Here is a 26309-nt window from a genome sequence, read left to right as displayed (position 1 = left end):
GGATATTAGTCAACTTCCTTAGCAGAAAATATCTTTGAGCGCCATACTTCCTCGTATTGATAGTAGTTTTATATGGTAAATTAAATGATCAAACACGTTGCATGCATTGGCAGTCCGCAGTTTTTACCCTAATAACCTAGAAACGGTAAATGTCAAAGCAGGACCATACAGGCGGTTTTTATATTGTTATAAGAACATCGTAACTAGCTGACCCACATTTACAAAAATTTGTTCTGGGGAGAAAATGAGGTTCAGTAAGGGTACAAAAAACACTTTTTTATTTTTTTATTTTTGTGAAAATTCATTTCTGTTCTACAAAGAATGGTGTTTTTAACCTGTAATTAATGTTTTATCTCATTCTTTATTGTGGTTTATGATCTAATAAAATTAACGGTATCAATTTTCTTGCACCAGATGCGCATTTCGACAATACATGTCTCTTCAGTGATGCTCGTGGCCAAAATATTTGAAATCCAAAGCTTATATAAAAGATGAAGAGCTATAATCCAAAAGGTCCGAAAAGTATAGCCAAATCCGTGAAAGGAATCAGAGCTTTGCATGAGGGAGATACATTCCTGAATTTATAACAATTTCTATCATTTTGTAACAGCAAATTTTAATAACACAAAAAAAATCCGTATTTCATGCCAGTACCGAAGTACTGGCTACTGGGCTGGTGATACCCTCGGGGACTGATAGTCCACCAGCAGAGGCATCGACCCAGTGATAGTAATAAAATTAACGGTATCAATTTTCTTGCACCAGATGCGCATTTCGACAATACATGTCTCTTCAGTGATGCTCGTGGCCAAAATATTTGAAATCCAAAGCTTATATAAAAGATGAAGAGCTATAATCCAAAAGGTCCGAAAAGTATAGCCAAATCCGTGAAAGGAATCAGAGCTTTGCATGAGGGAGATACATTCCTGAATTTATAACAATTTCTATCATTTTGTAACAGCAAATTTTAATAACACAAAAAAAAAATGTTAATGTTAATATGAGGCAGGCATTTCCTGTGAAACTGAAAGGGGACGAAGTCTGTATGAATTTTTTTTGCTTTCGGGTTGATCCGGCCCAAGTCGATCCGTCCCACGTCGATCCGGCCCCAATAAAAAAAAAATATTTCTAAGGAATAAAAATAAATATATATTAATTGTAATTCATAAATGTTTATTATTTTTATTATAATGTTAAAGGTGTACGGTAAAAAAAAGTGAAAAAGGCCTTTGAAAAATATTTTCTTTAGATGAGTATAAAACAACTAGGTTGATTATGTCTTTATTACAAGTTTTCAAGATTATTGGGAATATTAATATTAAAACGTATATAAAAGAATTCAGACATCAACATTAATCAGCAGTAATTAACATTTTCTTTCAATTGACTGTGATGCTAACAAGTCTTTCATCTTGTGTAATATATAATAACAAATAGTTATACAAAAAAAGTGTTATAGAATAGAATATTTCAAGTTATATGTTATAGAAGCCTATGATGTAACCTGAAAAAAAAATACAAATAATTATTATAATATACACCAACCAGAAGATCAAACTATAAAGACCTTGTTGAAAAACAGATTACGTAACTTTAATTAATCAGCATTGGATTGAATTCAGTGATTACCAGTGGCATTACCTTAGTTCAAAATCAACAGACTACAGTAACTGTTGAATAAACAAACCAATTATAGACTAATGATTTGATTAAATAGGTCATTATTATGGGCGTATGACATTTGCGCCGAATTTTAAAATTTTCATTCTTTCATTTGCGCCGATTTTATATTTGCTCCTAATTGGATTTACAGGCAAGTTAATACTTGTACATGTACTACATTTGTATACCGTGCAGGTATATTGGTAAAATCTGTTTATAAACAAAGTTTTTAGTTAATTTTGATTCATATTGTTCTGAAATTTGCTGTAATTGATGGACATATTGCACACTGCAACGAGCCGAGGAGTCAATTTTTTTAACCATCGACGGCCATACACATAAGTACTTTAATAGCAAGACAAAGAAAAGGTGGATTTCGATATTGACAATTACAAAATGTACAACAAATATAGAAGAGACGAAATCACAAGAAAGGAATATATTAGATATGTTGCCTATAAATACTCAACAAGAACAGATTTATGATTTTAATGTATTCCGTTTTTTTTGGATTTGAATGCTGTAAATAGATTTTCAATTCGTCATTTTAGTATAAACCAGCGTGCTTTTATCTAAAGTTTTTACTTCTTAATTTTAAAGTATGTGAATTTTATTATTATTATTATTATTATTATTATTATTATACAATATTTATATAGCGCATTATATAATTTGAAAAATTACCCTAAGCGCTTAACATGAATAAACAAAAAATAAGATACATAAGGTAAAAGCAAAATATACAATCACATAAATACAATTTCTGAGCAGTGGCGTGTAAAATGAAAACATTGATTGTCGGTTAAATAGAATAATATAAAAGAATGTACAACCCACACAAAAAATATCAAAAATTTTAAATTAATCAAAATGAAAGAAAAGTAAAAAGTTTCAAAAAATAAAAATGAGTTAAAAGAAAAATTTTAAATTTCCTCTGTATAAATTTAAAATAATGATTATCATTAAACCACAGTGACTAAAGTATTAAAAATTATTAAGTAAAAGTTCACAATACAATCAACTGGTAAAACAAATTGTTCATAAATTTCAAAATTTACAAAAAATCAATGAAAGGACTTCGGAAAAAATATGTCTTAAGATCCTTTTTAAAAACGTCAAGAGATTGTTCATTTCGTAAGGATGAAGGTAAGCTGTTCCAAAGAGTTGGTGCGGCAATATCGAACAGTCGTTCACCATAGCGTTTTGTCCTAACATCGTTTGGTAGTCGTAACAGCATGCTTTTCTCCGATCGCAAGGCTCTACCAGGTTTGTAATGTTCAACTTATTCCTGTAGGTATGCAGGGATGATTCCACTATATAGTTTAGGGCCGCTTGGCGGCCCTAAAATCGGCCAGCGGCCCCAAAAAAATATTTGTGAATATAAATTCCCAATTCATGAAAATAAAATAAAAATCGGTATTTCCGGAAAAGTTTAGGACTTTATTCGTTATAGGTTGAAAAATATAGGTAAACAATTTTAGCAACCGGATTCAATTGATTAAAATGTTATGGGATTATTTGATCTCGTAAAAGTAGATCGCCCAGCAGGTTGATCAAAAACATGTTTGTCAAAATTGGTGTGAAAGCAGACCTCGGCTAAGTGCAAATTCAAATTATGATATAATATTGATGAATGCATTTTAATGGGCGCCGATCTGGTAAAAGAAGATCGCCCAGAAGAGCTGCATGGTTGTATAATTTGAAAATAAATTATTTTATATTTTGCTCTATTTCATCAAAAGACAAAAGTTTGAGCGTTTTTGAAAAATAATGTTGATGATTAGACCATTCATGAGATACGATATGTCACCATTTAATATGGAACTGTTTCAAAAGTTATGAAAATGATCCTTTCTTATTCTTTAGAATACCATCAACTTTTTGGGAATTACTTTCCGGCGCATGCATAAATCGTTTTAAGTTAATTTCAAATATTCTTTTATTTATTTATGAAATCTACATTAACAATTTTTCCAAATAATTTTAAAGTTCACTGGTCAATTGCTTTAAATATCTTATCTATTAAGTATATACACTTTTGTAATTGTCTTTTTGAATACGTCAATGGACCAGTTCAATTTGAAATACATTTTAATCTAGGTAAACTTATAAAGATGACCTGTTGAAAAAGTACTAAATGGATGATTTTTTTCATTGGTTTATATGGCAAGCCATTTTGCTATTTAATTTAATTTCAAGATATCTTATACACTTTATAAGATATCTTGTATAGTTTATAAGATATTATATGAAATATCTTACAGATTATATACGATATCTTATAAAGTTTATGAATTTACAATTTTCAAAATAATTTCATACAAGAGGCTGTCACAACGACAGCAAACCGGATTTATTAACATTTATTTGTGTCCTAGCAATATCACAAGAACCATTACTGATGAATGGTGAAAGTGAAAATCGTCAATATCAAATTTGACCTCCATTTTGTCATCAGTATCAACATATTAAAATTTGAAAAGCTTAGATTGAATAGTTCATGAGTAAATGCAACAACGTGAATGGAAACGCCATTTTACAATCTTTCAATAACCGTAACTCCTGAACGGTAAAAGACAAAATCGTCATTATTGAACTTGACCTCCATTTTGTTGTCAGTAACAACATATTAAAATTTGGGAAGCTTTGGTAGAACAGTTCATGCGTAAATGCACGGACACGACTGGAAACGACATTTTTTAAACTTTCAAGAACCACAACTCCTGAACGGTAAAAGTCAAAATCGTCATTATTGAACTTGACCTCCATTTTGTTGTCAGTAACAACATATTAAAATTTTAAAAGCTTTGGTTGAACGGTTCATGAGTAAATGCACGGACAACATTTGTTTGCCTCCCGCCCGACCGACCGGCCGCCCGCCGTACATCCCCAAATCAATAACCGACATTTTTGTCACAAAAATCCGGTTAAAAATATAAGAGATATCTAATAATTTATATAACATATCTTATAGATTATATGAGATATCTTATTAACTATATAAGATATTTTATAAACTATATGTATTGTTTATACGATATCTAATAAGAAAGATATTCATAAGATATCTTAATAACTTAAGGAGATATCTTTAAAAGTATATGAGATATCTTAGAAAATATATAGTTTATAAGATATCCTATATAAATTTCTTTATACGATATTCCATAAACTATATAAGATATCTTATAAACATCTTATAAACTCTAAAGATATCTTATAAACTATATAAGATATCTAATCTGAAATATATTCAAAAGAGATCTTTAAAACTTTAGGAGATATCTTATCAAGTATATAAGATATCTTATAAAATATATAGTTTATAAGATATCTTATATAATTTTCTTTATAAGATACCCCATAAACTATATAAGATATCTTCGTAAAAGGTATCTTATAAACTATTTAAGATATCTTATAAACTATCTTATAAACTTGATAAGATATCTTAAATATATCTTATAAACTATATAAGATATCTAATTTGAAATATATTCATAAGATATCTTAATAACTTTAGGAGATGACTTATCAAGTATATAAGATATATTATAAAATATATAGTTTATAAGGTATCTTATATAATTTTCTTTATAAGATATCTTATATAATTCTCTTTATAAAATATCCCATAAACTATATAAGATATCTTAGAAACTATATGAGATGTCTTATCAACTATATAAGATATCTTGTAAATTATAAAAGATATTTAAAATATATCTCGTATACTTTATTAGATCTCTAATAAACTTATGAGATATTTTATAAAATATATAAGATATCTCATATAATACATATAAGACATCTTATGTAAATGAAACTATAGAAGATATCTTATATATTAAATGAGATATCTTATATATTACATGAGATATCTTGACATTTGATTAAATAGTAAAACGGCTTGCCATAGATTTATGTTAGCTGGTATATATGTTTATGTAAATGCAATATGCCTAGGTTACTTCGAAGTAAGGCGTCAAAGAAAAACAAAATATAATAGCCTTTCAAGACGTTATAATTATTTGGACTAGTGCATCATGTGCAATGATATTCATGTAATACAACTTCCCTGGTCTCAATCCAATAACTTTCAAGTCAGGGATGATTCCACTATATAGTTTAGGGCCGCTAAGCGGCCCTTAAATCGGCCAGCGGCCCCAAAAAAATGTACATGAAAATGAATTCCCAATTCAGGAAAATAAAATAAAAATCGATATTTCCGGAAAAGTGTCTGTCACCAATTAAGGCAACTATAATTTTTCATAGTTTGTTGTCAAAACGTTTTAAAATCCGGATAAGAATGCTAGATGTTTACGATCGCAATTTATAAACAACGATTTAATTATGTCAGTCAAAATGTGGCATAAAATTTTATCAGCCGAATTCAATTGATTAATATGTTATAGGAGTATTCGATCTTGTAAAAGCAGATCGCCCAGCAGGTTGATAAAAATGGGTGTCAAAGCAGACCTCGGCAGAGAGAAAATTCAAATTTTGATATAACATTGATGGATAAAGTTTAATGGGTACCGATCTCGTAAAAGCAGATCGCCCAGCAGAGCCGGTTATATAATATGATGAAAACTTGTTTTGTAAAAGAAATTATTTCATCAAAGGACAAAAGTTTGAGCGTTTTTTGAAAATAATGTTGATGATAGACCATTCATGAAATACGATGTCATCATTTTTGGAACTATTTCAAAAGTTTTGAAGATGATTCAAAATAATTTTAAAGAACACTGGTCCAATATTGCTTTAAATATCTTATCAATTAAGTATACTTTTGTAATTGCTTTTCTGAATTCGACAATTGACCAGTCCAATTTGAAATCCATTTGAATCAAGGTAAATTTTTAGAGATGACCTGCTGTTGAAAGAATACCCGATGAATGATTTTTTCAGTGGTTTATGTTAGCTGAAATATATGTTTTTGTAATAGGCCTAGGTGACTATAGCTAAGATGATAGACTAGTGCATCATATTCAATGATATTCATGTCATAACAGTAGCCCATCCAGAATTATTCAAAATGTTACAATTTAAATGAACATCAGTGTACAGGTTAAACTTAATGATATACATTTTCCGTGTTTACAGGAAAATAATGTTATTTCGTCTTAGATTTTATGTTTATAAAATTCCCAATCAGAATAAAAAATTCCCAATTTGATGTTCAAGGGACCGATTTGAAAACACCTGGAATCATCCCTGCAAGTAATCTGGTGATCATATCTATGAGATCAGAATCATATTTATCATAATCAGTAGCCCATCCATAATTATTCAAAATGTTACAACTTCTTAAATCAGTGTACAGGTTAAACTTAATATACATTTTCCGTTTTTACAGGAAAATGATATGATTTCGTCTTAGATTTTATGCATAAAAAATTCCCAATTGGGATAAAAATTCCAAATTTGATGTTCAAGGGACCCATTTGAAAACACCTGGAATCATCCCTGGTATGATGGTGCCTTGCCATGAATTGCTTTAAAAATGTACAGCAGGAGTTTGTACTGACAATGAAAATGAACCGGTAACCAGTGCAATGAAATGAGAACAGGTGTTATTGAATCGTATTTTCTCTTGCGCGTTATTAGCCGTGCTGCTGTATTTTGCACACGCTGTAGTTTTGTTATTACACAGCTATTTGTTCCGTATAACAGCGCATTACCATAATCTAGTCATGATGTAACGAGTGAGCACACTAGAGTCTTACATGCCTCATCTGTAATCAGGGATCTAATGCGACCAATATTTCGTATCTGATGAAAACATGCTTTTGTCGTTGCACTAGCTTGTTGTTCCATGCTGAGTGTTTTGTCAAAATAAAATCCAAGATTTTTCACACAAGAAGCATCAGTCAATATAGTTCCATCGAATGTTAGTTGGAAACTGGATAGTTGCTTTAGTTGTTGTTTTGGTGCAAACACTATTAATTCGGTTTTGTCTTGGTTTAATTTAAGCATGTTGATACTCATCCATGCACTGATATCCGACAAACAGTTCTCAAGACGATTGGAGAGGTCCGACCAGTCTCCAAGAGGTTTAATGACTTGATACACTTGCGTGTCGTCAGCGTATGAATGGTAAGACATCCCATGTCGCCTGCAAATTTCTCTGACTGGTTTGGCAAACATACAGAAAAGTTTTGGTCCCAACACAGAGCCTTGTGGTACACCAAAGCCGAGTCTGATATCATCCGATTGTATCCGATAGAAACACGCTGAGTTCTATCTGTCAAATATGATTTCAACCACAACAGTGCCTCATCAGTTATCCCAAATGAAAACTCCTAACGATTGAGAAGTATTGTATGGTCGATAGTGTCAAATGCAGCAGATAAGTCAATATAGTGTACAACTGGATGACAGAAGAGGTCTATAATGATAAATTAAAAATAACATGACTTGGATGGAGAGTTGTCTCATTTGCACTCATACCACATCTTCTTATATCTATTCACCTGTAATTAACATGTAATTTACCTGTAAAAAATCGGCGCAAATGAAAACAAAAATCAGCGCATATGAAAAAAATCGGCGCAAATGAAATGCAGATCGGCGCAAATGCAAAACGCCGATTATTATGCGTTAAATTTTATAGATCCATTGGACTGTAAATATTTATTTACCTTTTCTCTGTGTGAACTGAATAAAATAAAAATCGCCATGAAATTCAAAGTAAAAGTTATCATGGAAAATAACTTCATAATTTAAAAATGTAGAAACTGCGATACAAACAGACACAATAACACTAATGTTCGTATGGATTTAAAATAGTTCGTTAACTGGTACTCGAATACTTCACTGACCTGTTGTCCTCCATCATCGATCGGACACTTTTTTCAAATTCCATTTATACTGTTAAAGTTTGTGACAAATTCCTCCAAAATCTAGTTAATTCATATTTTATTTTGGGGACGGATCGACGTGGGCCAGAACGACTTGGGCCGGATCGACTTTGGGCCGGATTGACTTGGGGCCGGATCGGTTTGGGGCCGGAACGACTGGATACCTTTTTAGCTCACCTGTCCCAAAGGGACAAGTGAGCTTATGCCATCACTTGGCGTCCGTCGTCGTCCGTCGTCTGTCGTCATAAACTATTTCAAGAATCTTCTCCTCTGAAACTACTGGGCCGTATACTTTCAAACTTCAACTGAATGTTCCTTAGGGTATCTAATTTATAAATTGTATCCGAAGTTTTGATCTATCAACAAACATGGTCGCCATTGCTAAAAATAGAACATAGGGGTCAAATGCAGTTTTTGGCTTATAACTCAAAAACCAAAGCATTAAGAGCAAATCTGACTGGGGTAATATTGTTTATCAGGTCAAGATCTATCTGCCCTGAAATTTTCAGATGAATCAGACAACCCGTTGTTGGGTTGCTGCCCCTGAATTGGTTATTTTAAGGAAATTTTGCTGTTTTTGGTTATTATCTTGAATATTATTATAGATAGAGATAAACTGTAAACAGGAATAATGTTCAGCAAAGTAAGATTTACAAATAAGTCAACATGACGGAAATGGTCAGTTGACCACTTTAGGAGTTATTGCCCTGTATAGTCAATTTTTAACCATTTTTTGTAAATCTTAGTAATCTTTTACAAAAATCTTCTCCTCTGAAACTACTGGGCCAAATACTTCCAAACTTTAATTGAATGTTCCTTAGGGTATCTAGTTTGTAAATTGTATCCGAAGTTATGATCTATCAACAAACATGGTCGCCATTGCTAAAAATAGAACATAGGGGTCAAATGCAGTTTTTGGCTTATAACTCAAAAACCAAAGCATTTAAAGCAAATCTGACATGGGGTTATATTGTTTATCAGGTCAAGATCTATCTGCCCTGAAATTTTCAGATGAATCAGACAACCTGTTGTTGGGTTGCTGCCCCTGAATTGGTAATTTTAAGGAAATTTTGCTGTTTTTGGTTATTATCTTGAATATTATTATAGATAGAGATAAACTGTAAACAGGAATAATGTTCAGCAAAGTAAGATTTACAAATAAGTCCACATGACGGAAATGGTCAGTTGACCCCTTTAGGAGTTATTGCCCTTTATAGTCAATTTTTAACCATTTTTCGTAAATCTTAGTAATCTTTTACAAAAATCTTCTTCTCTGAAACTACTGGGCCAAATACTTCCAAACTTTAACTGAATGTTCCTTAGGGTATCTAGTTTGTAAATTGTATCCGAAGTTGTGATCTATCAACAAACATGGTCGCCATTGCTAAAAATAGAACATAGGGGTCAAATGCAGTTTTTGGCTTATAACTCAAAAACCAAAGCATTTAGAGCAAATCTGACTGGGATAATATTGTTTATCAGGTCAAGATCTATCTGCCCTGAAATTTCCAGATGAATCAGACAACCTGTTGTTGGGTTACTGCCCCTGAATTGGTAATTTTAAAGAAATTTTGCTGTTTTTGGTTATTATCTTGAATATTATTATAGATAGAGATAAACTGTAAACAGCAATAATGTTCAGCAAAGTAAGATTTACAAATAAGTCAACATGACGGAAATGGTCAGTTGACCACTTTAGGAGTTATTGCCCTTTATAGTCAATTTTTAACCATTTTTCGTAAATCTTAGTAATGTTTTACAAAAATCTTCTCCTCTGAAACTACTGGGCCAAATACTTCCAAACTTTAACTGAATGTTCCTTAGGGTATCTAGTTTGTAAAATTGCTAAAAATAGAACATAGGGGTCAAATGCAGTTTTTGGCTTATAACTAAAAAACCAAAGCATTTAGAGCAAATCTGACGTGGGTAATATTGTTTATCAGGTCAAGATCTATCTGCCCTGAAATTTTCAGATGAATCCGACAACCTGTTGTTGGGTTGCTGCCCCTGAATTGATAATTTTAAGGAAATTTTGCTGTTTTTGTTTGTTATCTTGAATATAATTATTAATAGAAATAAACTGTAAACAGCAATAATGTTCAGCAAAGTAAGATCTTCAATTAAGTCAATTTGACCAAAATTGTCAATTGACCCCTTAATGAGTTATTGCCCTTTAAAGACTTTTTTCACAATTTGTTCATCATGTTGACTTACTTTAAAAAATCTTCTCCTTTGAAACTGCTGTATCAATTTCAGCCAAACTTAGGCTAAATGTGTTTCAGAGTATCTAGTATAAATTTTATATTTTATTTCCTTGTATGTCAAGAAACATAGCTCCTATGGCTAAAATAGAACATAGGAGAAAATGATTATTTTTTTTGGCTTTTGAAGAAAATAGGACGATCCAAAAAACATTTAAATAAATTGAAAAGCCAAAATAATCATTGATGAGAGATTTAACCAAAAGAATTAAGGTGAGCGATTCAGGCTCTTGAGAGCCTCTTGTTTTTTTACTTCAAACATATTCTAATTTCAAAACAAATATACTGTAAAGTTTCCGATTTTGGTTCTGTTGTTAGGGATTTTAGTTGTGACATTATTTAAAGGTGGCACAGTACACGTCAGTAGTATTTGCATTCCAGAATTTAAGCCCACAAAAGTTCTTGTAACTCATATCTTCCACTTATTTATGTTATGACATCATGTTCAATGTAAACAAAGAAATGCTATCATCAGATAATGTTTTTCATATCAAAGAATTATTAAAAATGAAAATAGTATTGTGTTCCTTCTTACATGTATATTTTACCAGACTATTAAATATATATTTTACTCAAAGTCCTCTGATAACAAGACTGGAAAAAGGAAGTAGTTTTTGTGCAAATTCAGGAATTTTCAAAAGGTCTGAAAATAAAAAAGTAAACTATTTTGAGTTCAATAGTCATGTTAGTAGAATGAAAATTTCGGGAAATTTTATAGTTTTTTTGTCGTTTTTTTATTGATTTTTCTACTGTAACAGGCGACTTCCTCACCATAATAAAAATATCTATTATCAACATGTACAAGAAACTGAAGGAATGATAATTGAGCAATGTTGATACACTTTTAGTTTTAAGGAGGCTGGATTGTACAAAAATTTCAGAAAAAATTTTAATCATTTTTTTTCATTATAAATTTTATTCATTACACTTTTTATTGTTACTTTATGATCGGGTGCAAGAATCGAAAAAAAAAAATCAATAAGAGCCTTGAATCCTGCTCTCCACCAGAGACAAAACAAAAACATGGAAGGAAGCAACTAAAGGTAACCATATGGCTTTCAACAATGAGCAAAACAAATATCACATAGCAAGTTATCAAAGATATGATAATAATTCCCAAAAAAACAAACTTGCAACCTTATTTAAATGGATGTACAAAAAAAAAACAATAAAAAAATAGGATATATATGTTTAAAGTACACACAATCATGACCATCCTACATTGTAATTAATTCTTAGAAGACAGTGATTGTCAGACTCAAAATATTTAACAATGTACCTTGGAAACCATTATTTATTTGCATGATTTGTATGGTATAAATTTTTATTTTTTGTCGTGCCTTTTTCAGTTGACCTGTCATATATACTAACAGAAAATGAATGAGCTGAACCAGCTAAAAAACAAGGTTAATGATGTAGTAAGTATTAGATATGTCTAAACACCTCACTACACATCTACAAGTGTTTAAATATACTACACCTCACTGACATAGTAAGTATTAGATATGTCTAAACACCTCACTACACATCTACAAGTGTTTAAATATATACTACACCTCACTGACATAGTAAGTATTAGATATGTCTTAACACCTCACTACACATCTACAAGTGTTTAAATATTAAGTATTAGATATGTCTTAACACCTCACTACACATCTACAAGTGTTTAAATATACTACACCTCACTGACGTAGTAAGTATGAGATATGTCTAAACACCTCACTACACATCTACAAGTGTTTAAATATACTACACCTCACTGACGTAGTAAGTATGAGATATGTCTAAACACCTCACTACACATCTACAAGTGTTTAAATATACTACACCTCACTGACATAGTAAGTATTAGATATGTCTAAACACCTCACTACACATCTACAAGTGTTTGAATATACTACACCTCGCTGACGTAGTAAGTATAAGTTATGTCTAAACACATCACTGCAAGTCACCATAATTATAAAAATATGGAGATGTGGTATGATTGTAAGTATGACAAGGAATGAAAAAAAATCCGTAGTGTTTGTGTCCTTTAAAAAAGTAAATAAAAACTGACCTTGGAACATTAGTTACTCAAATTATTTAATGAAATGAAACTTTAATAAAATGTAAAATGGCATACATCACAGTAGCAAGGGCAAATAATGTTTTTATTTACTTTTTTTTTAAGGACACAAACACTGGATTTTTTTTCATTCCTCGTCATACTTACAATCATAAAAAGTTTAACACACATTTTTTTTTAAGGGTCCTCTTGTATTTGTCGTATTTGTCTTTTTATCCATCTGATGAGCATGATGAGCTAAGCCTTTTTGTAGTAATTTTTATACGACCACAAAAATAAAAAATAAAAATTGGTCGTATATAGGTATCAAGTCGTTGTCAGTGTCGTCCAAAGACAGATGATTTACGTATAAAAACTTTAATTAAAGTAAATTGAAATCAATAAAATTTTAACACAATGTTTATAACCCACGACCGACACTGGGCTAACCGAGAGATTGGTCGGTTAATCTATATTGAGTATGGTTATATGGGCGATTGGTTTGTTAATCGTGTTGGTTATACGTCTGTTAAGAGTAAAACGCTTAATTTAATGTTAAACTCTATTAAATGTACAGATTTTTGGCATGTTAAAAGAACCAAATAAAAAAAAGAAAAAGTGTCTGACAAAATGATATCTATCATAGAACATTTTGCACTTGTAAAAACATTTCTTAGTCTGTACAGTTTTCAGTAAAACTAAAAGGGGTCGCGCAAGTATGTAGTATTTATGTTTATACGCATATATTTTATGTTTCATTGCTCATGTGTTGTTTTCGTACATTTTAGCCGCTCGTCTTGAGCCTACTCATTTGATCCGATAACACCCCATATAGCAATAAAATTATACTTTTATTGCCTATCATAACTCTTAACAGACCAATTAACAGACTGGGATTTATACATCCGACCCATTAACAGACCAGGTTTTAAATAAAGATTGATTTATGTCACCAAAATACAGATCTTATTTGCGCAAGGCCTTCAAAAATTGCTCCTTGGGGGGCTTCTAAATGAGCAGTGTTCTGAAGATAACAAACAAATGGGATTTTCATTGCCCATGAAATTACACTTAAATGATTAGTAAAGACATCTGCAAAGGGCAGATAATTTAAAATTCTATATGAGCAAAGAAATCATAAGAATTTAATAAAAGAAGAGAGGATGACTTTTTTACTTCTACAGGTTGTGGCTCAAATCATATAGCAATTAGGGGCAAGAAAGGGGGAAAACAAGGGTTTTTCTGGTAAAAAAACAATTTAGACAATTCAAAAGCAGTGTAAGGCGGTAATCCAATTCCATTTAAAGAATACTGTTAAATGTATGTTTGATTACTTACCTTACACTGCTTGAAAATTATGTATTAAGAAATGATGATTGTCTTAAGTTGATTAGCTGTAAATTAATTTTTAGAAGTTACTATTAAATATTTTGGAGTGAAGTACATGTATGTCATCCATTTTCACTGGACTAGAACACATGTTTGTTTAGGGGATAGCTGGAGCACGCCGCTGGGTATGGGATTTTCTCACTGTTTTGAAGACCCATTGGTGGCCTTCCACTGTTTTCTGCTCTTTGACCAGGTTTTTGTCGAGCCTTCGACTTTAGTCGAAAAAGCGAGACTAAGCGATCCTACATTCCGTCGTCGGCGGCGTCAACAAATATTCACTCTGTGGTTAAAGTTTTTGAAATTTTAATAACTTTCTTAAACTATACTGGATTTCTACCAAAGTTTGACAGAAGCTTTTTTATGATCATAAGATAATATCCAGAAGTAAATTTTGTAAAAATAAAATTCCTTTTTTTCCATATTTTACTATAATTGGACTTAGTTTTTTCTGCGGGGAAACAAAACATTCACTCTGTGGTTAAAGTTTTTTGAATTTTAATAACTTTCTCAAACTATCCTGGGTTTGTACCAAACTTGGACAGAAGCTTGTTTATGATCATAAGATAATATCCAGAAGTAAATTTTGTAAAAATAAAATTCCATTTTTTCCGTATTTTACTTACAAATGGACTTAGTTTTTTTCTGCGGGGAACCATTACATTCACTCTGTGGTTAAAGTTTTTAGAATTTTAATAACTTTCTTAAACTATCCTGGGTTTGTACCAAACTTGGACAGAAGGTTGTTTATGATCATAAGATAGTATCCAGAAGTAAATTTTGTAAATAAATAAATCCATTTTTTCCATATTTTACTTTTAAATGGACTTAGTTTTTCTGCGGGGAATCATTACATTCACTCTGTGGTTAAAGTTTTTAAAATTTTAATAACTTTCTTAAACTATCCTGGGTTTGTACCAAACTTGGACGAAGCTTATTTATGATCATAAGATTGTATCCAGAAGTAAAGTTTGTAAATAAATAAATCCATTTTTTCCATATTTTACTTTTAAATGGACTTAGTTTTTCTGCGGGGAACCATTACATTCACTCTGTGGTTAAAGTTTTTAAAATTTTAATAACTTTCTTAATTAAACTATACTGGGTTTGTACCAAACTTGGACAGAAGCTTATTTATGATCATATTAGATTGTATCCAGAAGTAAAGTTTGTAAAAAGATTACTCCGTTTTTTCTGTAATTTACTTTTAAATGGACTTAGATTTTCTTACAATCATAAAATAGTAACAAGAGGAATATTTTTATTGATTTTTTTCCTCATTATTGTTGAGCCTGCAATTTACAGCAAAAATAGGCGAGACACTGGGTTCCGCGGAACCCTTACAAATTTTTGTCTCTTTTGACACATTCCCTGTTTCCATTCTCAATTATCTGTATATTTATTTCCTTTTTATCCTGTTTACAGTGTAAAGACTTGTCTGAGAGAGGAGAAGAATCAATATTTGTGACAGTGAATATAGAACAGACAACATGTTTTGTTATGGGATCAGATATTGGGCTCAAATGGTTAGACTCTCAGAGCACAATGATCCAAGATTTCTTCCGCTATGTTTCTGGTAAGTTGATTTTGGTGTGAGGAGAAGGTAATAAAGAAGGAGAAATAACAAAGAGTTCAGTCTGATGAGTTTAAAGATTCATCAAATTGTAAAATGTTGTATCATCTGGGACAATTGCAAGATAGAATCAATTTTAACAAATCTTTCCAAAGATAATTGATAATGCGTTGTTATATTAGCTGTGGTTCTCTTTATTTTATATAAAGGACCAAGATTGAAAATCAGTGCTTCATCAAATGAGTCACCAAAGAAAGAAAATGAAAATTTGAACCAATCTTTGGATGAAGAGACAAATGAATGGACAATAAAGGAAGAAATAACTGATCCTTCACAGGAACCTGAAGAACCCGAATGTTTAGAGACTGGTACAGTTCAGAATACAGGTAAAAATAAAAACTGGTAGACAAAGTTCAAGATTTTCTCAATAGCTTTCATAGAAACCAGTACCATACTGAAACAATACTTTGATATTTTGAAAAAATTATCAGGTAATACCATTCATGGAAAAGAAGATAAAAACATATCCCACAAAATTTTACTAAGAAGACAGAAGAAATTGCAACCTGATAATGCACTTGTGTATTTCAAAATGGTAAGAACTGTTCCATTACATAGGTGTGGGTGGATAGAAAGGTAAGAACTGTTCCATTACATAGGTGTGGGTGGGTAGAAAGGTAAGGACTGTTCCATTACATAGGTGTGGGTGGGTAGAAAGGTAAGAACTGTTCCATTACATAGGTGTGGGTGGGTAGAAAGGTAAGGACTGTTCCATTACATAGGTGTGGGTGGGTAGAAAGGTAAGAACTGTTCCATTACATAGGTGTGGGTGGGTAGAAAGGTAAGAACTGTTCCATTACATAGGTGTGGGTGGGTAGAAAGGTAAGGACTGTTCCATTACATAGGTGTGGGTGGGTAGAAAGGTAAGGACTGTTCCATTACATAGGTGTGGGTGGGTAGAAAGGTAAGGACTGTTCCATTACATAGGTGTGGGTGGGTAGAAAGGTAAGAACTGTTCCATTACATAGGTGTGGGTGGGTAGAAAGGTAAGAACTGTTCCATTACATAGGTGTGGGTGGGTAGAAAGGTAAGGACTGTTCCATTACATAGGTGTGGGTGGGTAATCTATGAACAAGAGCGCTTTCCCAAGGCTTACAATATAAGCTATCCTTTTAGGTCATTTACTCAACTCTACCGTCAGAGCAAATATTTTCATCAGCCGAAATGTTAGTTATGTATTTAGTTGAGAAATCACCTTGTCACAAAAAAGTTTGACAAGATAATACTTTTAGATTAGAACAAATTCGTTGCACCCTTTGTCGACTCTCAGATAGGATTAAAAGCTTCAGTAACTTCCAATCATTTATTGATCATAAAATGTGTTTATACTGTTGTTTGAGTAATCATATTTCTATAGATATTAATTAATTACTTGATTAGATTATTGCCAGTTTACATACATGTAATTAGTGCATGAAGTAAGTCAGCTATTTATTATAGTATAAAATTCCTTTGACTACTAGTATTATCTAGTTCTGTGTAATAATTATAGTATAAAATTCCTTTGAATACTAGTATTATCTAGTTCTGTGTAATAATTATAGTATAAAATTCCTTTGACTACTAGTATTATCTAGTTCTGTGTAATAATTTTGAGGGCTTTTGTTCGTAACACAACAAACCCATAATGCATAAAATTGGTAAAATACTGTGTTTCCATTTTGTATATGTTTTACCCAGCGAGTTCTTGAGTATCGCTCGGAAAACCCAACAAGTACTTAATTATTAAATCTTAACCGGGTTGACATCTCTAGTTACAATATATTTTAATGAAAATATCTGTAAGTTGTGTAATTTGCAATGATTTTAACTTGGCATAATCTATATGTAATATAAATGAATTCACCCCTGAGCGACAACAGTATGAATGGAATGCACATTATAAAAAAAAGATGTGGTATAATTGCAAATGAGACAGCTCTCCACAAGAGAAAATAACAACTATAAACAATGAGCAAAGCCCATACCACATTTAGCCTGAATTACTTTTAAATTCTAGATTATAAAGGTAGATAACTACCGTTTTGACTATTTTCTGTAACAAGTGGTTGGAAATGCTTCATTATATATATATGTTAGAACACTGTCTGATTATATTTTATCAAAGAAGAAATGAAATATTTTTTTTTATATATATTAAGTTAATTATTACAGAGACGGAACAAACAGACACAGGAGATTTTATATACACGGCAACTAAACAGCAAATAATTGAATGGAGTTTTCAAGAAACCAAGGCTTTTTATGAACAAGTGAAAAAGCATGGGTATGGAAACTGGAATATCATAAAGGAAGAATTGAACACTTCTAGAACAGTTGACCAATTGAAGGAACGATGGAAAATCATGATAAAAGATGAATCTTTAATGCAGGAATTTAATTTTGGTATGACCTTAAATTCAACTGTAGTCCCTATTCATAAAGCCCAATTTGAATGTTGTCCATTTAATGTTTACTGTAGTAATTAGGGCCCCTATGACTAGTCAGCAGGTGCTATTAACTTGCCAGAGAAATCACTATTCAAGTCGCCAAAGAATTTTGAAAATTTCTAAAACTCACCAGCTGACTGACTTCATTGGAAAGTTGAATCACCATCAGTTTAAGGGAGACAACTTGTGTTTTACAAATCAAACAGGTAAACAAAAATGTTGATCAAAATCAAGATTTTTGAAATGACCAAGGAAAATACAATTGACCACTTTTAATGTCAAAGGACTAATATTATCAATTATTAATTGAAATGATTATTACTGCAACTTTGAAAGGAATGTAGGAAGTTGCATGGTAAAATGCCATCTTGATTTTACAATCACAGTACATAGTTCTTTGCTCAAGAGACAGATTTGCAATTTATTGGTTACATTGTTTATTACTTAGTGATTCAATGTTTTAACAAATGCCAAATATTTGTGTATTTAGAATCAATTTTTAAAATAAGCCATGTAAGGGGAGATAACTCTTATTACAAAATTTATACTGGACTAAAATGGAAAATTTTCATTTTTTACTTGTCATGCTTGTAGCAAGTTCAGTGACTCAATTTTTCCTTTTTATTTTCTTCAATATATTATAAAACCTACCTTCTTGTATTTTATTTCAAAATTCTGTCTTATACTCATAAATTTCTGTCTATGCACAAAAATGTGTTTTTTCATGAACAATCTAAGCAAATTTTGCCAATTTTGTACAACTTGTACCTTGAGAAAAAAAAGCATAGTAAAATCTTCACCCAGGCAAAGTATAACAATATTCTGTATGGGTCACTGCTATTTTTTTATGTATACCCCTGAAATCACCTTAAACATGGAAAACTATTTATTTGCTATTAAAACAGAAAATTATTGTCTGTTAAAGTTATCATTTTATGATATGTTTCTTCTGAGGATGTTGTGTAATCACTCTGCTGATTTGTTGTATTATTATTAATGAAGACTATCGATGATCAGTTGTACTATATACAAGGTATTCAATAAAACTGGAAATCAACATCAAGTTTAGAAAACCTCCATTACTTCTTACTGCTTTATTTTATGATTTTAGTTCAATTATTTTTAGCTCACCTTTCCAAAGGGAAATGTGAGCTTTTGCCATCACTTGGCGTCTGTCGTCGTCCGTCCATCTTCGTCGTAGTAAACTATTTCAAAGATCTTCTCCTCTGAAATAACTGAACCAATTCAAACCAAACTTCATCTGATTGATTCCTAGGGTATCCAGAATAAAGTTTGTGTTTTAATTCCCATTTCATCAAAAAACATGGCCGCCATGGCTAAAAATAGAACATAGGGGTAAAATGCAGTTTTTAACTTATAACTCAAAAACCAAAGCATTTAGAGCAAATCTGACATGGGGTAAAATTGTTTATCAGGTCAAAATCTATCTGCCCTGAAATTTTCAGATGAATCGGACAACCCGTTGTTAGGTTGCTGCCCCTGAATTGGTAATTTTAAGGAAATTTTGCTGTTTTTATGCCCCACCTAGAATAGTAGAGGGGCATTATGTTTTCTGGTCTGTGCCTCCGTTCACCTACGATAGTAGAGGGGCATTATGTTTTCTGGTCTGTGCCTCCGTTCGTCTGTGCGTCTGTCCTCCGTCCGTTCAGGTTAAAGTTTTTGGTCAAGGTAGTTTTTGATGAAGCTGAAGTCCAATCAACTTGAAACTTAGTACACGTGTTGCTTATGAATTGATCTTTTTAATTTTAAAGCCAAATTTGTCTTTTGACCCCAATTTCACGGTCCACTGAACATAATAAATGAAAGTGGGAGTTTCAGGTTAAAGTTTTTGGTCAAGGTAGTTTTTGATGAAGTTGAAGTCCAATCAACTTGAAACTTAGTACACATGTTCCATATGATTTGATCTTTATAATTTTAATGCCATATTAGATTTTTTACCCAATTTCACGGTCCATTGAACATGAAAAATGATAGTGCAAGTGGGGCATCCGTGTACTTTGGACACATTCTTGTTGGTTATTATCATGAATATTATTATAGATAGAGATAAACTGTAAACAGCAAAAATGTTCAGCAAAGTAAGATTTACAAATAAGTCAACATGACCGAAATGGTCAGTTGACCCGTTTAAGAGTTATGGCCCTTTATAGTCAATTTTTAACCATTTTCCGTAAATCTAAGTTATCTTTTACAAAAATCTTCCCCTCTGAAACTACTGGGCCAAATTGAACTAAACTTGGCACCAATCATCATTTGGTTATTTAGTTTAAAAATTGTGTCCGGTGACCCGGCAACTAACCAAGATGGCCACCATGGCTAAAAATAGAACATAGGGGTAAAATCAGTTTTTGGCTTATAACTCAAAAACCAAAGCATTTAGGGCAAATCTGACATAGGTTAAATTGTTTATCAGGTCAAGATCTATCTGCCCTGAAATTTTCAGATGAATCAGACAACCGATTGTTAGGTTGCTGCCTCTGAATTGGTTATTTTAAGGAAATTTTGCTGTTTTTGGTTATTATCATGAATATTATTATAGATAGAGATAAACTGTAAACAGCAAAAATGTTCAGCAAAGTAAGATTTACAAATGAGTCAACATGACCGAAATGGTCAGTTGACCCCTTTAGAAGTTATGGCCCTTTATAGTCAATTTTTAATCATTTTCCGTAAATCTTAGTTATCTTTTACAAAAATCTTCTCCTCTGAAATTACTGGGCCAAATTTAACAAAACATGGCCAAAATCATTATTAGGGTATCTAGTTTAAAAATTGTGTCCGGTGACCCTGCTAACCAACCAAGATGGCCACCATGGCTAAAAATAGAACATAGGGGTAAAAGATCTTCTCCTCTGAAATAACTGAACCAATTCAAACCAAACTTCATCTGATTGATTCCTAGGGTATCCAGAATAAAGTTTGTGTTTTAATTCCCATTTCATCAAAAACATGGCCGCCATGGCTAAAAATAGAACATAGGAGTAAAATGCAGTTTTTAGCTTATAACTCAAAAACCAAAGCATTTAGAGCAAATCTGACATGGGGGTAAAATTGTTTATCAGGTCAAGATCTATCTGCCCTGAAATTTTCAGATGAATCAGACAACCCGTTGTTGGGTTGCCGCCCCTGAATTGGTAATTTTAAGGAAATTTTGCTGTTTTTGGTTATTATCTTGAATATTATTATAGATGTAGATAAACTGTAAACAGCAATAATGTAATGCTTGGGGTATACAATGTTTTTTTATACTTTCATCATAAATTATATTATGAACACGAGACAAACGAGACATTTCAGTGTGTTCACTCTTGTTTTTGCCTTTGAAGAAGATATGACAGAATCGAAGAACCATTTATATAAATTGAAAACCCAAAATAATCATTGATGGAAGGTTTAAGCAAAAAATTTAAGGTGAGCGATTCAGGCTCTTGAGAGCATCTTGTTTAATTTGATGTTACTATCAATTTTTTCTTCTTAGTTGATTTTTTCATATTCAACCTATTTATTATGATTTTAAGACATATTGTGCATTAGAAATGGAGGTTTTCTAAACTTCTTGTCTGAAATTTATCCCAATAACGTAACATTTTCAAATTTGCTTTTGCAAATTTTTGTACTTCCCTCAGCAGAATATTGAGTCCTTGTTTCTGTGACATTGTTAAAACACAACCTACACAGTGTCCAGTCCTATAAACCATCTAGACTACATAAAAATATAGCTTTTGGTGGTCAATGTAAAACATTCCTCTTTTGCTTTATCTAGGGTTGTAATTATAGGACATGATGTATAGTGGCAAGAAGTTTTTAGATCAGCTGTTTTGTCTGTTGTAAAGGAGATATATATTTAGATAACTAAGTTCTTAACAGCACAAATACTAACAAAAATCCTGTGATTATAGGTGACCAGTTGTGTTACTCCTATCAAAAATATTATTTTTATTTAAATAATTATTTGGTTGCTCCCTTACAATTTAATGTTTTCTCTTTTGTAATAGGGAAGATTAAAAAGCTTTCAGTCAAGCTTGGAGATGATGCAGATGTAACTGTAGTGAATGAAGGATCAGGGACTAAGACAAACACTTTAAAACATTCAGTAAACCATGATTCAGATGATTCAGACATTACAAAGCAAGGAACATTAAAATTTGAGGCAAACACTTTGTCAGGTGCCAGTGAAGAAGAAGAAAGCATTGTGCAAAAAAATAATAAAACAAAGACAGCAGAGGACAACAAAGCTGTCCAGGATGTCTTGATTAGCCTGAACCAGGAACATCTGTCTCCAGTAACTGCAGTCTCTTTACCAGTTATAGAAAGTACAAATTCTTCAATATTGTTAGCAAATACAGTAGCACCTTCATCTGAAAATAGAACAAATAAAGTAAATGATACAATTGTAAGTGTGGCAAATTTAGACGAGGAAGATGAAAATAACATATCACCAGCATCCAAATCTAGCAGAGCAAAAAAACGAAAAAGATTTCTCGAAAATTCGTCAGAAAACAAAAGATTGAGAGTGCAAGTGAATTCTTCAAAAAATAAGGATGCAACTACTAAAAATATTGACAAAACTGCAAACAGGGCTTCAAGTACAAATGATGATACTCAGCATGCTTCATCTCGGCCACGGAGAACACCAAAACCAAAGAAACTTTTCAATATGGAATGCTTTGTCAAGTTAGAAAATATCAATAAAATGAATGTGACAGACTTAATTAATGGAGCCTCTATTAATGAGCCAAAACTAAAACTGTTAGAAAACTGTCAGATTAAAAAAGAATCGGAAGAAAATGCAAACCTCAGTTTACAACTGAGTACAAGAGTTACAGTGGAGACCAAAGAGAACATGGACGATTCCCAAGATAGAGAAGATATAAATGAGGATCTGGATGCAGATATCAGATCCGTAGAAATGGATCCAACCTTTCTTGTCCAATCTGATGATAGTTCTGAAAATGATGTTATAGGGGAATCGGTATTTGAAGAAACTCCTAAGAAAAAACTAAAATCAACCAGGAACTCAAAAGATGAGGGCATGGTAATTAACAAGAAAATTTTATTAGAAAAACATAAGAACAATATAAGGAGTCGTATAAAACGAGCTAGAAAACGTGAAGATGGTCATATCCCATGTCCAACATGTGACCTAATGTTTAGTACAAGTAAAGGGTTGAAAAGGCATGTTAGAGTTTGTCAGGTGATTAAATGTCCCCAATGTAACGAGGAGTTTACATCTCTGGAGGAGCTGGAGGAGCATGTGGAGGTTCACGAGGGGGAGGAGTTACAGGGACACCAGTGTATGTATTGTGACATGCAATTCTCATTGAAAAGTCAGCTAAGGGAGCATGAGAAGTCACATGATGAGTTTAAGTACCAGTACAAGTACCAGTGCCCACTGTGTCCCAAGTCCTACACCACTGGTATTAGTTTACGTCATCATATAAAGGACGCACACAAGGAATCAAGAATTTGTTGCTTGGTTTGTAGGAAGTTTTTCGATTCAGAATTTGATTATAATCAACACATGGGTAATCATCACCAAAGATTAAGAAAAAAAGTCAGCACATTTTCCTGTAAAAAATGTGGGAAGACTTTTGAACAGTTGTACCATCTGAAGAGACATAATCGATACTTTCATCAGGCTGTTGGAGAGCGTATCTGTAAACTATGTTTGAAGATATGCAAAGATAAGGAGGAGTACCAAGAACATATTAAAGAGCACGAATGGGATAAGCCAAACACGTGTAGTTTCTGTCGAGTTCCCTTTCCTTCAAAGGCAGAGCTAGAGGAACATGTTCGTGACACACATGACAAAGGTGTGCGATATATGTGTGAAGTATGTGGCTTCCAAGCTCGCTGTGCTCTTGACATGAAACATCACAAATATGAACACGACGATAGCATGCCACACATGTGTGAAGTCTGTGGCAAAGGTTTCACGCTCAAAAGTAAACTCAAAAGTCACATGATCAACCATCAAGATGAAATGCCGTATGTCTGTGAGGTATGTGGTAAGAAGTTTAAGAGGCGATCTACACTTCGTAGTCACAGCTTTGTACACAGTGAAGGGATGAAGTGTAGATTCTGTGAGAAAGTCTTCCGTTCCATAGGAGGCTGTGACTATCATATTGTCAGAGTTCATTCTCACTTAGTCAACGTAGACAACTACAAAAAAAATCTCGTCAAATGTGAGGAATGTGATAAATACTTCCCGTCAAAATACACTTACGATCAACATCAGATTAAACATTTAAAGGAGAAATCATGGATGTGCCACATTTGTGGGAAAAAGTTCAAAACACAAGCACAATTAGATAAACACAAACCTAACCATGAACTGGTCAAACCTTTTTACTGTCAGTGTTGTGGTAGTGCATTTATAACTCAATCTCGACTTGACGCTCATGGGAAAACAGATAAACATAAAGAAAATATGCTTAGATCTCAGGATCCCTTGACACAAAGTGGCTATGTACAACAGACGGGAGTGTTACAACAAGAAATCTTGAACCAAGGTGGAGGTAGTCAACAGCAGGGAATAACACAACCATTTCTAAAGGCAAAAAAGGCAAAGAAGACTGTCTCAGTTCTGAAGAATCCAAGACAATCTACAGTTACCAAAGATGTCAATGGTAAGATTATTGTCTTGGGTACCAGTTGGTGGATATCCAATTTAATAATTTTGCTAAAATCTGTAAACACACTTCAGGAACTTACTTATAGAGAATTTGTATTACTTAGAACATTTTAATTTGATATTCACATATATTCAGAAAAAAGTTTTCAGTTTTCAGGATATGATTTTCAAGAGCACTTGGAAAAAATAAGGACAGGTGGTTCAATTTGTACTGAAGAATTCTAAATAATGACTTTAATCTGAAATTTTAAAATCCATATTGTAAATTATTGTTTTAAAAAAATATCCTCCTGATCCCAGAACACTTTAATTCAAGTAAATCAAGTGCATGTTACTAAGCATTACTGGTTTCAATGTGATTCTATCTCTACTTTCTTTAATTTTCCCATATTCTGATTTAATACAATAAAGCATATAATTTATAGTGTATTCTCTCATCATGCTTATACTAGTAAAAAGTTAGATAACAAAAATACCAAACTCTGAGGATTTTTTTTTAACAGAAAGTCCCTGAACTAAGTAAATGGCAAAAATCAAAAGCTCAAACAAAGGAATTGATGACAACTGTCATATTACTGACATGGTATGGGCATTTCCTTACATAGAGAATAGATGATTAGATTTTATTGGTTTATTCATTTTATGCATAATATGATGTTTTTAATGTCATAAAAAAGAATTATGAACTATAATGAACTTTTAAGTCATAGAATTTAATTATATAAATGTGTTGTAACCTAACAGTGGTAAATATCTCATGAGCTTTGAGCTTTCTTGTGTACAAATGATAAATGTAGAATCATTTATTCTATGTATTGCTAATTGATTTTGTTTTATCAACATTTGATTAGTTATGCTATAAAATTGAGAGATATATATTTAAATCATATTTTTCAGATGACAGTGGCCAAGAATTTGTAGTGACCAATAGAGATCTTGATTTAGAAACATCTGCTACGGTATATGACTATCCCGAGAAAACAATCATTATCATTGGATCAGACAACATTAGTCAGGACATGGAGTATGAATTACCTGGGGAGATTGAGTACATCCAGGAGGGAGATAAAATTATACCAACCATTAATGGTAGCCAGATACAGATTGTTGATAACGCCATGAAGCCAGTTCCTGTTCTAATGGTCCAAAATGAAGGAAATTCTTAAGCCTGTACTAATGGTTCAAAATCAAGGAAATTCTTAAGCCTGTAATAATGGTCCAAAACCAAGGAAATTCTTAAGCCTGTAATAATGGTCTGAAATCAAGGAAATTCTTAAGCCTGCAATAATGGTCCAAAATCAAAGAAATTCTTCAGCCTGTATTAATGGTCCAAAATTAAGGAAATTCTTAAGCCTGCAATAATGGTCCAA

The 26309-nt window shown here is 32.2% G+C and overlaps 1 protein-coding gene across 1 annotated transcript; it reads left to right on the top strand.

Moving 5' to 3' along the window:
* Nucleotides 1-32: 32 nt before the first annotated feature.
* On the top strand, nt 33-26241 carry LOC139495150 (uncharacterized). The gene is made up of 7 exons (XM_071283330.1): nt 33-145; nt 12136-12204; nt 15648-15798; nt 16005-16181; nt 18010-18240; nt 22301-24934; nt 25837-26241. The coding sequence occupies exons 2-7, from the start codon at nt 12163-12165 to the stop codon at nt 26103-26105; spliced, it is 3504 nt and encodes a 1167-aa protein (XP_071139431.1). The 5' UTR covers nt 33-145; nt 12136-12162; the 3' UTR covers nt 26106-26241.
* The last annotated feature ends 68 nt before the right edge of the window (nt 26242-26309 follow it).

The sequence above is a fragment of the Mytilus edulis genome, chromosome 11, assembly GCF_963676685.1.
Source record: "Mytilus edulis chromosome 11, xbMytEdul2.2, whole genome shotgun sequence".
In the NCBI taxonomy this organism is placed as follows: Eukaryota; Metazoa; Mollusca; class Bivalvia; order Mytilida; family Mytilidae; genus Mytilus; species Mytilus edulis.
The sequence above is the reverse complement of the archived record's forward strand: the minus strand, read 5'-3'. Positions and strand labels throughout refer to the sequence as shown.